The following is a 14069-nucleotide window of genomic DNA, read 5'->3' as shown; positions in this document are numbered from 1 at the left end:
ATGCTAGAAAGATAAATTTAATGCCATACTGTGGAATAATCCTGGCAATCCAAACCCAAGCAAAGTGATAACATGCAGTAGGGTAACCTCAACCAGAAAGAATTTAATTACAAATAGCAAAAAAGTAGAAAAGAGTGCATTTTTAATCAATCTCATTTTAAAAACAAAATAACACACAAAACAATCACGCCTCTCTCTATTCAAACAACAAAGAATAAGGTTACTGGCATATCCTGGCAATTGTTATGCGTGTGTCCAGATAGAATAAAAATAATAATCATTTGTTTAAAATTGTTTATCACTATGGCTACGGATGGTCCTAAATTTTCAGAATTCTGAAACCCATACACTTATCTTACAATTTATAGACCTACAAAATATGACTTTATAAACTGACCCCCAATTCATATGTAGAGGGTAAATTCTTCGCATAAATTACTAATAATTAATAATCATTAGCATTTCACTACATGTGCTAGCTGGAGTTGAACACGTTAACAAGACAACGATCACTTATTTGGGCTAGAAATGGAAAAAAGCACTCACCTGTAACTTGCAGAGGACACTGGAAGTATTTTCTGATGAACCCGCTCAAAATATTTCTCAAAAGCCATCAGCAAACCAGAAAATGTAATGTTAACTGTTTGAAGAATTTTGCTGTTGTATTAAAAAAACAACAAAAAAAACACTGGAATTATTCGAAAAGTTCTATGGTTACCGTTCATAACGTCAACGGCTGATAAAATTATCATTGTATCATCATTCTTTACATATGTAATTAATATTTAATTAGACATTTAAATAACATAAACGAGTGGACAATGTTAAAACATAATGCAATAATTAAAAATTTAAACAGAAATAATTAAGAAAAAACAACAACTAACTGGCTTCCGTAGTTTTGACCATACCATTCTGTATAAATGGGGGCTAATACAAATTCGTTACGCTTGTATCTGCCTTTTTGAAAGGATGCTGCTCTTTTCACATGTGATTTATTATTTCTAATACCAAACCTGTAGCTGTATGACTTCAACGTGATGTTTACGGCTTTATATAACAATATTACGCGGAACATAATGGTTGGTTCCAAAGACAGGACAGAGCCGTGAGACAAATCAAGCCTAGTGACAGCGGACAAACTAGACTTTTATTACAACTCTATTCCACACTAAGGTACGTGGCTCCCAAATGCACACGACTGGCCCGAATGACAGGTCGGGTTCGGACTGCAGTATCAGGCCCGCTGTTGTTGTCATCGCCTCAAATCAAACTGCACAGAAGATGACCATTTGCTGAGCTATCGTTAGCCATCATACAGTTAGCAGCTAGCAGATGCCGGAAAACCAATGCAAAAGAATAGGGAAACCTGTTAGCATGCTAGCCCGCTTAGCTCATTAGCCACACAGCCTATTTTGGGACTGGCATTCCGCTAGCTGATAACTTTGCAGGTTTATATTGTTACAGTAGAAGCAATGTTGGAGCTGTGAGTTTGAAACATGACTTTTTGCTACAGTAAACATGTGGGATATTGTAGTAACAAATCCAGATATTAGCAGAATGAGTGTTGCCATAGTTTCTCTGACGTGAAATCAGCTGCTAGAAGTCAGGCCCAATTTCTGATGAGGAAGATCCTTTAATCGGTGTTTTGCTTTTGTATAGAAGCACAGTGTTGAGCAAATGTCACTATGTAATGTTATAGTTTTGATGTTTGAGTCCTATCCTAAACATATCTGTAAAAGCACTAGATGTTCCAGTTTTAAAGCCATTTCCCTAATCAATGTAGTTCAATAGATACATTTAATTGTTATAAATTGTATTTATTTATAATTAAATGTAATGTTTGAATAGAAATATACAGTCTATAAATATGCTCTGTCTACTAAAATAGCTTTTCCACATGAAACATAAAAATATATTTTGTTGTTGCTGCTAATGTAAACACTGTAAATGCCTGTATCATTATGATTTTAATTTGACTTCAGTTAAATGTTTAACTTTGGCTAATAAAACATTTTCAATTGTATTACATCTGATATTGTTGTATTTGTTTTTTTTTTTTCTTTTTTAGGTGTGAGGGCAAATTGGACGATGTCCCTAAAGCCACGGGTGGTGGATTTTGATGAGACATGGAACAAGCTTCTCACGACAATCAAGGCTGTAGTGATGCTCGATTATGTGGAGAGAGCCACCTGGAATGACAGATTCTCGTATCCTTTACATGCTACTGTTGAGCATACATGCTTGTATGTTACTTTAATACTTTAATATGTTACTTTTGTGATTTGTTTCACTGCACTATATGAAAAGTAAACTCATCCATGACCACATTTATTCTTAACTTGACTCCCAGTGACATTTATGCCTTATGTGTTGCATACCCTGAGCCCCTGGGTGAAAGATTATATACAGAGACCAAGGTCTTTCTTGAAAACCATGTCCGACAGTTGTACAAGGTAAAATATGTGAGTTTATGGCACAATACTGTGTGAGCCTTCTGCTTTAATGTAGTATTTGTACTGTACCTTTTTAGAAAGTCCTGGAGTCGGAAGAAAAGGTTTTGGTTATGTATCACAGATACTGGGAGGAGTACAGCAAAGGAGCCGACTACATGGACTGTTTATACAGGTAGCATTTTTTTTTCCAGAAAAGTGTCTTGTTGCTCAACAGTTATATATCATAGAACGTAATTGTTAATGTATGTTGGAGTTTTAGAGTGCATGGGTTCACTGGGTGCAAGATAACATTTACACTTAAATACTGTTAAGGAAACCTGTGAGATGCCAACAGACACTGCCCGATTTACTCCAAATCAATGGGCTCTTGGATAGAATTTCTATTTTTACGCTTCTGTCTCACTCAGCATAAATCTCCTCCTGTAATTTACAATGTCAGTATCCCTTAGAGATCCAGACAAAAGCTCTTAGCTTAGTGGCATTGTCTGGCTTGTTTCTTGATATAGACCAAATACAAAGGATGTGTTGACGGAACTCTGTGCCAAAAAACGCAGTGCTTTTTAGTATTTGAGCATGTTATCAAAAACCCATGTTACCTATACAAATTAAATATGTCATTAATACTTAATAAGCCCCATCTCTGGTCGGACAAAAATGATGAGAAGGAATGACCCCATCAGGCAATGACTGTCTCCTGGTTTTGTAGAACTTTTGATTGCCTGGAAGCTTCAAATCATCCATTACCTTTTTCTATGTGAGTTTATATTCTTGGCAACATATATTATGAAATCTGTATGTTTTAACAGGTATCTCAACACTCAGTTTATCAAGAAGAACAAACTAACAGAAGCAGACATACAGTACGGTTATGGTGGAGTGGATATGAACGAACCACTTATGGAGATTGGAGAGGTAACCATGTCAACCTACAGTTTAATAATTGAAAATGTACTTTATACATATGTTGTTTTTTGTTTTCTATAGTTGGCGCTTGATATGTGGAGGAAGCTAATGATCGAGCCCCTTCAAGCTGTCCTCATCCGGATGTTACTGAATGAAATAAAAAAGTATATTATTTTGTCTTAATACTATATTCCAACTTACTTTAGCCTAAAGTACTATTGTGTTGCTTAGTGATCGTTGTGGTGAGAATCCCAACCAGAAGGTAATCCATGGTGTCATCAACTCCTTTGTTCATGTTGAACAGTACAAAAAGAAATTTCCACTAAAAGTGAGTACATAGGACTAGGCTTATACTCGCATATTAAAAGAAGGAAGCTCTGTGTGCTAATTTTGGTATTTCTTTTTGTTTCAGTTTTACCAGGAAATTTTTGAGGGGCCGTTTCTGATAAAAACAGGAGAGTATTACAAGCAAGAAGCTTCAAATCTGCTACAAGAATCTAACTGTTCACAGTATATGGAGAAGGTAGGTAGAACACTTGAACAAAAATGCATTATGTTCTTGTATGTGTAGATAGTATAGTGACACGAGTTTTAAGTCTGTTTAGCGAATGTTAAATCAATTTGGGCAAATAGACATCTTCGTGCATTAACAGGCCTATACCAAATTTCTCCTGTTGTCAGAGAGGGACACAAGAACAAAGTTGGAAATTAAACTGTTAGCCATGGTCATTAGCTCTCACCACCCTATCTACGTGCCCCTAATCTTCACTTGCAAGACTTTTCCTGCAAGTTTTACATGCACAGAAATGGGGATAAGCGTGACATATGGATTTGCAATTAATAAACATGATTTCTTATACAATGCATACGACACACAACCACCAAATATTGCCCACAAGTTAATGTTTTAAAAAATATACTCTGATGAAAAAATTATTTTCACTCTAGGTACTGGGCTCTTAAAGAAGAACTAAATCAACACGGTTTTGACCATGTTATGATGGTTCCCTAATCATTAACTCTCAAAATATTTTTGATTTATCTATATTCTCTTGCAGTCTGAAAATTCAATAGTTTTTTAATATACTGCTCCGTACTTATTGTGCTTTTCCATTGCATGCGTCAGTTTTTTTTACCAAAAACTGTCATGCATATAAGGTTCAACAGCCATTTTAGCACAATACATTTTTTTTTATCAGCAGTTATTAAGCGATACATGTACCATAGATTATAACAAAAATACCCCAGAAAAGCATAATATGTCTTTATTTAAAATGTTATCTCAAAAAGGGATGATATGTTTGTGTTGTCCTGTGCAGGTTTTGGCCCGATTGAAAGACGAGGAGGTGAGATGTCGAAAGTACTTGCACCCTAGCTCTTATGCCAAAGTCATCCATGAATGCCAGCAGAGGATGGTGGCGGATCACCTGCAGTTTCTCCATGGAGAGTGTCAGAGTATTATCAGGCAGGAGAAGAGAGATGGTGAGTAGTCCCTCTCCTGCTTACAAATACACGGTGCTGGTACCAGTAGACGTGTGTCAGTTAAAGGATTGATTTTTTTATGATCTTAAAAAAACGTGCAAAACAGAACTAGTTCATCTTAAACTGTTTGCAGTGGTCCAAAGTTATTATTCACTTACCTTATACATTCTGAGCATCCTAATTCTTCTTTTTCACAACTTTGAGTGGAGTTTAATAACAACTAGCATGCTAATTGCACACTTCCTAATTCTGTTACAATAAAACATTTTGTGGATGCAGTGGATGCAGACAGTTCACAGTTGACTTATTTTGACATCTAGCACTGCTTATACAATATATCTGTACTGGGGCATACAGGCCCTTTTAATTATGGGATTTTTGGAAGATTCAATGAATCCGATTTTTTCATTTTTAGAATGACTCAACAATTAAAATTTTTTCTTTAGTATTTTCTCTTTCATTTTTGTCTTTACCACATTAGTTTACAATCACCTGCACAGGTGTGAACAATCAGAAAGAAATCAGATACACACAGATGTAACTGTTTATATGATGTTTCAGTAATCTGATAACTCCAGAAATCAGATAATGATATGATTTTTGATGTGCATGTAAACCTAGCCTTTGTTGTTCTGTGTTGCAGACATGGCTAACATGTACACTCTGCTGCGCGCGGTGTCAAACGGACTGCCTCACATGATCCAGGAGCTGCAGGTGCACATCCACAACGAGGGCCTGCGAGGCACCAGTAACCTCTCTCAGGAAAATGTTAGTACTGCTAATATCTGATTTCTTCTTCAGTCAAGACCTTTCTGCAGATGATGTGGATACGAATGGAAACCAGAGCCAATCAAAACAATCAGATTTGGTTCAGGGAGTAAGGGAGTAAGGGGGAGGACACGCACATCCACAAGTGTGCAGAATCTGAGCAGGCAATACAAATTTTGGTTGAATAGCAGTTCAGATAAAAATAGCTGCAGATAGGACTGTGCAATGATACGTTTTATTATTATATTATTTTAATTGAGATCAGTATTCATTAATTTCTAATTGTCTGTGATCAGCTCAGTCTTTTTAAAGGAGTTGTGTTTTGTTTCATTTACACATTTTTAACACACAAACCCTGCATATTTAGGCTGAGATCTCTCAAACAGAAAACACTCTGTTCCACCTTGTGATGTCATGTGGTAATACAGGAAGCACCCCCTTGTGTTTTTGAACTCCATACACCTTCATGAGCATAATGTGGATGATTTCAGCCCTGGAATTGCCAATCCCTACTGAACTAAAGGTAAAAAGTAGCTGTTAACTTCAAAAATACCACTTTATGACATCGCAAGGTGGAAGAGTATTTTGAGCTTTGGAGATGTAGACAGACAATAAATACAGAATTACTTAAATATGTGTAAATAAAACAAGACACAACTCCAGGTATGTTTCTGATGAGATAACATTATGACAACATGCTATGGCTGAAAACTCAATTTTGTCAATTTTACGTTATATAGGACTTTCAGTGGAGAGGTTCACAGAAGAAATGTGACTATTTTTGGGTGAAATGGCAAGTTTTGTTTATGTTCAAGGTTTACATATTCAAAGCTTTTTGTATTTGAAATTTCAAAACAAGATTGGTCCATATGAGGGAAAACATTTTGGTTTGTTCATTGTTTTTAAATATTTTGCCCAGCCCCAACTTAAAAAACAAAAAAAAAACTTGCAAGGAAGCAACTCAAATTCAAACCTTCTCTGACGTATGTGAACACGGCATTTTAAAGCTCCATTCTGTGTGAAGGCAAATTGATTGTTACACTTACGTTAATGAAGGTGTAAGTGAAGGATGGTGTCAGAGTGATAAAGCCAGTAATTAACTGGTCATTATCCAAACTCTACCATTTCAGGTTTAAAGCAGCGGACTTTGGCTCTGGTTCCTTTTAGACAAGCATTGTGATTACATCTATGATTTAAGTTATAATAATAGGATTCTGTTCGTGGTTCACATTTTAAATACATCCAGAAGAACTGAAAAAAAGGCATACTAATACAAGAATCACATTTCAGCATATGGTTATACAAATCTTAACTACAGGTTTTGCAGTTTTTATGCAGAATAAGAATAAGTTTATGAAGGAAAGTATGGTAAACTGCAGCCTTTTGCTAATTTCGATATCGATTTGATTGCCATTAATCTAGCAGCCCTACTAGGTATGATCACTTATTATAAATCCAGCCTACCTTGTTGATTCCACAAATCAAAAATTGTTAACCCCTTATCCTAATAATATGACTGTTTTTTAAATGCTCCAGATGCCGACACAGTTTGTGGAGTCTGTGCTTGAAGTCCACAGTAAATTTGTACAGCTCATAAACACCGTTCTGAATGGGGACCAACATTTCATGAGTGCACTTGATAAGGTAAAGTCCCCTACACTCCCTCCTATTCCCCTTATACTTTCTTCCAGATCAGTGTTTCCCAACCTCCTTTGTCTTGAGTAGGTATGGACGATATATTAGTTCCAGTATAGGTATCGGCCAATACCAATTCCTTGATACCGATATTTTAGGGTGCTTCCCCATTTTCGGTGTCCCTTTTTGAACAGAGTAATATGTCAAAATGGAAATAGAAGAGTGTTATATGGCTGTATGTATCACAATCATATAACAAGTATTTTATATACCATATATTTTGTTGTTATTTTATCAAAGTTAAACATTAATTTGTGATCTTTACTTCAAGTTAAAATACATTTTGAGCCCTACTATGGATTAAAAAAAAATATTGGTATAAATATTGGTATTGGTAATATTAGCAGGTCAAATATTGGATATCGGTATTGGCGTAGTAAATAAATAAATCCATATCGACTCATCCTTTGTCTAACCGTAAGCTTTGTCTCCCCCTAACTTGTGATTTTAAAATGGGCAAATACATCTCTTGAGAAGCATATTGCCAATTATTACTATTATAGTTTTTGTATAGATGGTTGTATAGGAAAATACAGTACACTTTATTAAAATCTGATATCCTGCCAAGTATTCTCTGATAAGTGTTTGCTTACTCCCAGTGGTCCCTGCACCTCCGTTTGGGTAATACTTTTCTAGATTGCTTCTTTTTTTCCTATAACAATTAAGTTATTTTATTTATTAGTTTATTTGAAGGTCATGTAGGATTTTAAGGGTGTGTTAAGTAACTTTTCTGATAGAGGCTAAGCCACCTGCTTGTTTGGATTAAGGTGTTTTTGCTTTGCCTAAAATGCATTTATTCAACAATTTGTGTTTTTATTGCTCAAATATGCCGTGATAAACATGCATTCTTAGTGTAAGCAGTGCCGACTCTCCACAGATCTAACCTGTAACTTGGCCTGGTCTTGTTACCCACTTGTCTCAGCAGAGGTAGATAAGTTTCATGCCGTACTGTGAAAGCAATACAATCTCTGCAGAGACAAGCAGGCGACTGACCCTTCACTAGAAAAGTTACATAGTACTTATATAAACAGGCTATTGTTAAATATCCTTCCATATTTATTTGCTTAGGCCCTGACATCAGTGGTCAACTACAGGGAGCCCAAGTCCATCTGCAAAGCCCCGGAGTTGGTGAGTACGCACGCACAATGCAAGCATGAAGTACTTGTTTGTACTTTTTTCTCCTGACCCATAACCCTGCCCCCCACAATGTCCAGCTTGCGAAATACTGCGACAATCTGCTGAAGAAGTCGGCCAAAGGGATGACTGAGAATGAAGTGGAGGACAAACTTACCAGCTTCATCACCGTCTTCAAGTACATCGACGACAAAGATATTTTTCAAAAGGTGATTGCAGCAACATATGTGTATATATCCATACATATGTGTATGCATGATGTTGTTTTGTTTTGGTTTAGTTCTGGTGTGGTCCTAATTGAAACCTAAAACCTTAAAGCTAGTTAAAGCCTGTGTATTCATAATATAATTTGAGTTTAGTCCTGGTTAAAACTGAAGTTAGTCTAGGTTTATTCCTGCTTTAAATGTTGGTTAGATCTCTGCTAGGCCATATTTAGACCTGGTTTAGACCTGGTTTAGACCTGGTTTAGACCTGGTTTAGACCTGGTTTAGACCTGGTTTAGACCTGGTTTAGACCTGGTTTAGACCTGGTTTAGACCTGGTTTAGACCTGGTTTAGACCTGGTTTAGACCTGGTTTAGACCTGGTTTAGACCTGGTTTAGACCTGGTTTAGACCTGGTTTAGTCTAGACTAGAGTAGAGCTGTCATGTCTAGTATTAGTCCTTGCTTAGTGTTGATATTATCCTCAAAACTAAATGTTTTCTACACCTTTTCTTGTAGTTTTACGCCAGAATGCTAGCAAAGAGATTAATACACGGTTTATCATTGTCTATGGACTCTGAAGAAGCCATGATCAACAAACTAAAGGTATGTACACTACATATTTTTAAGTATACATTTCGACCACTGTATTTTATTATTAAATGTTTGTTGTGTCTTTTGCAGCAAGCGTGTGGCTACGAGTTTACGAGCAAACTGCACAGAATGTACACAGACATGAGCGTGAGCGCCGACCTCAACAACAAATTCAACAATTTCATCAAGACACAAGACACAGTGGTGGACCTGGGCATCAGTTTCCAGATCTATGTATTACAGGTAGGATTGTGCAGTGAACGTAATTAGTTAGCTTTGGTCTAGATGTCTGCAGCTAATTCTCTGTCGGGAAAAGCATGTGGTTTAGGGGTTAGCCTCATCAATTACTGTATTAAAAGTCTTAAAAAGTATTAAAACTATATTGACCACTGCTGTTACTGAATTTCTCATTTTGCAGTTTGGTAATTTCTGGGTATTGATAGATACTCAAAAATCAGTGCCAATATCAGGACTACCAGAAAAACCCTCCCGGCACCTGTTCCCATAGGCGCTAGTTATACCCGCAAGCAACAATGAAGAGCCTTTACCCCACTATAATCTACACATTTACCTGAAACATATGACCACACAGATTTCTTATGAAATACTGTGTCTAGACTTGAATTATAGACAGCTGGCCTTTTCATTTTTAATATTTTTTATTTGTGAAATAATTCAACAAAAAATGCAATTCTTAAGAAAATATGCTATAATGCTTAATATCTGAATATTTCTGTTAAGTTTAAATATTGAATTAAAAATCTAAAATTGGCGTGCATTGGAATGGTGATAAATCATATTTCAAAATTGCCATTAATATGATTTTTTTTTTTTTTTTATTTCACTGACTTCTATTTTTCCCCATAATTTTTTATAGTTTCATTTTTTACAACTAGATACATTTTCTTTTTGGGTTGACCTGCTTTTAATGTGTATTTGGTCATTTGTTTTCTAGGCTGGTGCTTGGCCTCTCACACATGTCCCCTCCTTTACGTTTGCCATCCCTCAAGAACTAGAGAAAAGTGTTCAGATGGTGAGTTCTCTTCATAGACGGCTCTGCAGGTTCAGTCAGAATTCTACAGTTCTAAATGCCATATTACTTTTTCTTCTCTCTAGTTTGAGTTGTTCTATAATCAGCATTTCAGTGGGAGGAAACTTACATGGCTCCACTATCTCTGCACAGGTAAGAGGATGGTTAAGCTGCAGCACACAGTTTGATTTATGCTGGGGTCGCCAGCTTAAAAACAAATTTATTACATTAAACCACAATATGACAATTCTGACAGTTTTACTGTTGAGTAAAAAGTTTATTGGGTTGGTCTTTAATTTAATTCTGGATCCAAATAGAATACTTTTGTTGGATATATTTACAAGGAACTTATTAGTATGAGCACACATAACAGCAGACTTAAGCTCCGTATTCATGGTGCTGGACATTACATCAGCTGATGATGCAGGCAGATATATGATGGTGTGTCATCTACGTCACAGCTTTAGCATGATCTAAAACAAGAGGTACGTCATTGCTGTTTTCAATACTCACCAAAAGCCCTAAATCACTGTCTGTTCAGTTCTTTTTCTCCATTAAAACCCAAGCTGATCATTAACTATTTCAAATGGATTTCAGTTGAGTGAAATTCTATTCATTGCAGAGCCACAAGTAAGATTAATATGCTTTACGCGATCACTCAACAATGTTCTTGTTGACAATGCTAAAGGCGTAGCAAAAATATGAGAAAACACAATCCCATATGATGTTTGGTGTTTGAGTGTTTTTAAAACTTTTTTCTGTACCAGGTGAAGTAAAGATGAACTACCTGTCAAAACCCTACGTTGCCATGGTGACGACCTACCAAATGGCTGTGCTGCTGGCGTTTAACAACAGTCTGATGGTGACCTACAAAGAGCTCCAGGACGGGACGCAGATGAACGAGAAGGAGCTACAGAAGACCATCAAGTCTCTGTTGGATGTCAAGATGATCAACCACGACTCGGAAAAGGTAGAGGCATTAAATGGACAATATGTAAAATAAAATGGTGAAGATTGCATGCCATGCCGTTCTAGGAGACGGAAAAACTGTTCTATGTACTTTATACTTCACTGAGGGTGGGAAGTATTTCTGTTATTTTTGATGACAGTATTCCTACAAGTAATGTGCTAAAATTTCCTTTATAAATGTTGTGGTTGAGGTTAAAATTATTCTCAAAAATGAGTCAACTCCAAAATTTAAGACATTATTTGAAAGATTTTTGCACTTTTTTATGATTTGGCTTTAATCAAGTACGGTATATTTGATTTTTTATTTTTTATAGTATATTGTGTAGAAAACAATGGGAAAATTTCACATTCACTTTATTAACGTCCACATTTGGAAATATCCATATCACAAACAGCCACATTGCTTCTAAGCTTCGACTTTATTATACTTTATTATATTATTATAGTTGATTCGATTGCCATAATAACCTATTAATAATTTGACCATTGTTAAATCAAACCTCTATAATAAAGGGGTAGCTGCTCTTTTCTTTCCCTCAGTTTATAAAGATATATATATATATATATATATATATATATAATATTTATTTATTTATTGTTTTTACGTGTTGCAGGAGGACATTGAAACTGAGTCAACGTTTTCACTAAATATGACTTTTACCAGTAAAAGGACAAAGTTCAAGATCACTACATCAATGCAAAAAGACACACCGCAGGTATGGACTTTTTTTTTTCTGTGGTCCCACACTAGTCACAAGGAGACAAATGTGATTTTGGGGATTTGTTCCAGGAAATGGAGCAGACGAGGAGTGCAGTTGATGAGGACCGCAAAATGTATTTACAAGCTGCTATAGTGCGAATCATGAAGGCCCGCAAGGTGCTCCGGCACAACGCTCTTATCCAGGAGGTGGGTACAATTATACAGTACTTTTATCTTTTATTATTTGTATTTATGTATTTACCTATTCTTCCACACACAATTTAAAGGTTTAAAGGTATTATGCAAATCTGACTCATGTGAACATTTGGTCATGTTTGAATGTTGAATGATGTGTTTTGTTTGATTCACACAGTAATCCTGCATTTTTAGACTGTCTATATCTCCAAAGCTCAAAATATGCATTTTGTGATGTCATTTAGTAGGACGGTAAGGTTAACAGCTATTTTTGGCTCAGTTGAACAGCTTTTACTATACACTAGAAAAAACACAAGGTGTTGCTTTTATTTTTGAATAACCAAACCACACCATGTATGTTTGTGATGAGGAAACAGATCAAAAATAGTGAACTATAGGCCCTATAAAAAGCGTTCATATTACGGTACAAATTCATTCAGAAAAACATAGTGTGCAGGCCATGTTATTTTCCTTCCCTAATGCTGGTTTTCATATAACTTCTAAATATATGCCTTCTGGCTCCATCTAAAGCAGAGGTTAGCATGCACATGTTGTAAGTTCCATGGTGGTGAGGTAAGGCTGCTATGATAAGCATCAGTATGAGACCATGTAGAAGCACGTTGGTCATGTGGCACGTCTCTCCATAGGAGCTGCCACACACGGTAACTCTGTCAGCTGCTATGTATATTCTCATAGGTCAGGAGTTTATTCTTTAAATTTATTGTTTGTTTGAATATTTCAGTATAACCTAGGTGAAGGCTTGTATAATACTTGACTGTTTTTTTGTTTTGTTTTTTAGGACATATTACACTACATTTCTAGTTTGTCAATGGTGCATTTGTTACTAGTGAACACTAGTGAACAATAAAGCACTTTATAATTAGATGCAGACAGAACACTGTGGACATATGTTGAACTCAAGGGCAGGTTATACAATAAATCTATACTGGTGCAAGACCAATTTAGCTCAAATACATGGGAAAAAGGAGTCTTTAATATTTTTACTTTTGTAATGTCATATTAAAATATTTCCAATGTTCTTGAACCCTTTAACTGCATCTAATTTTCCTCTTTCTCACAGGTCATTAACCAGTCCAAAGCCCGGTTCAACCCCAGTATCAGCATGATCAAAAAGTGCATCGAGGTCCTCATAGACAAACAGTACATCGAGAGGAGCCAGACATCTGCGGATGAGTACAGCTATGTCGCATAGGCCCCTCCCCCTTTCAACACAAGCCCTGCCCACTCCAACCAGTACAAACACCGTACAGTAACACCACCACATACAAGTGACTTTACCAACCAAGCAGGACCGGAGCCTCAACTTTATACAGAAATCACATTGTTACTCAGAAGGCCAGTAGCGTCCCCTTAAGCCGCAGTGTAAAATTGAAGTTTACATCACCAGTGCCACGCCCAATACGCGTCAAGATGAAAACATCGAATGCCTCTAGGAAAGAGCGATAAACATACTAGCACATTGAAATGAAATGATGGAAAAAAGAAGGGGTCTAGAAACATTGATTAAGACTTTTCTTTACTCACGTTTGCAGTTGTCGTGTGTTTATTTTTCTTTCTTTGTTAAATGTACTCCAGTTAGGAAAAAAATATTGTAATACAACTGGTATATTGACTTATGTATCTACTTTCAAATGTAAAGAGGTGACAAACATCCTGCTGCTTGTCAGAGAAATCAAATAAACACTGAAGATTTTATGTAAAAATGGTCTTGTGGGTTTCTTTTAGTGGGCTACTCTGTATCCTCTGCTGTCTGACCCTCCTCTCACTATCCCTCCTCTGTACATGTCCAAACCATCTCACTTATGACTTTATTTTCTTAACATGATGTGCTTACTTCATCCTGTTCTTATTCAAATCCAGTAAATATGTGCCTATGCAATTGAATTTTGCTTGTGATCTGTCAATTTTAAGGATCAGGCTAT

At 36.2% G+C, this 14069-nt stretch overlaps 1 protein-coding gene across 1 annotated transcript; it reads left to right on the top strand.

The window, feature by feature from the left end:
* The first annotated feature begins 990 nt into the window (after window positions 1-990).
* Window positions 991-13850, top strand: cul2 (cullin 2). The gene is made up of 21 exons (XM_033985765.2): window positions 991-1176; window positions 2072-2210; window positions 2354-2456; window positions 2534-2628; window positions 3263-3368; window positions 3441-3523; window positions 3591-3687; window positions 3772-3882; window positions 4679-4841; window positions 5485-5609; window positions 7146-7253; window positions 8373-8432; window positions 8519-8647; window positions 9158-9244; window positions 9323-9475; window positions 10188-10265; window positions 10349-10415; window positions 11030-11232; window positions 11846-11947; window positions 12022-12138; window positions 13208-13850. Exons 2-21 carry the CDS (start codon window positions 2092-2094, stop codon window positions 13337-13339), a joined length of 2238 nt encoding a protein of 745 aa, XP_033841656.1. The 5' UTR covers window positions 991-1176; window positions 2072-2091; the 3' UTR covers window positions 13340-13850.
* The last annotated feature ends 219 nt before the right edge of the window (window positions 13851-14069 follow it).

The sequence above is a fragment of the Periophthalmus magnuspinnatus genome, chromosome 20 (genome assembly GCF_009829125.3).
Source record: "Periophthalmus magnuspinnatus isolate fPerMag1 chromosome 20, fPerMag1.2.pri, whole genome shotgun sequence".
In the NCBI taxonomy this organism is placed as follows: Eukaryota; Metazoa; Chordata; class Actinopteri; order Gobiiformes; family Gobiidae; genus Periophthalmus; species Periophthalmus magnuspinnatus.
The sequence above is the reverse complement of the archived record's forward strand: the minus strand, read 5'-3'. Positions and strand labels throughout refer to the sequence as shown.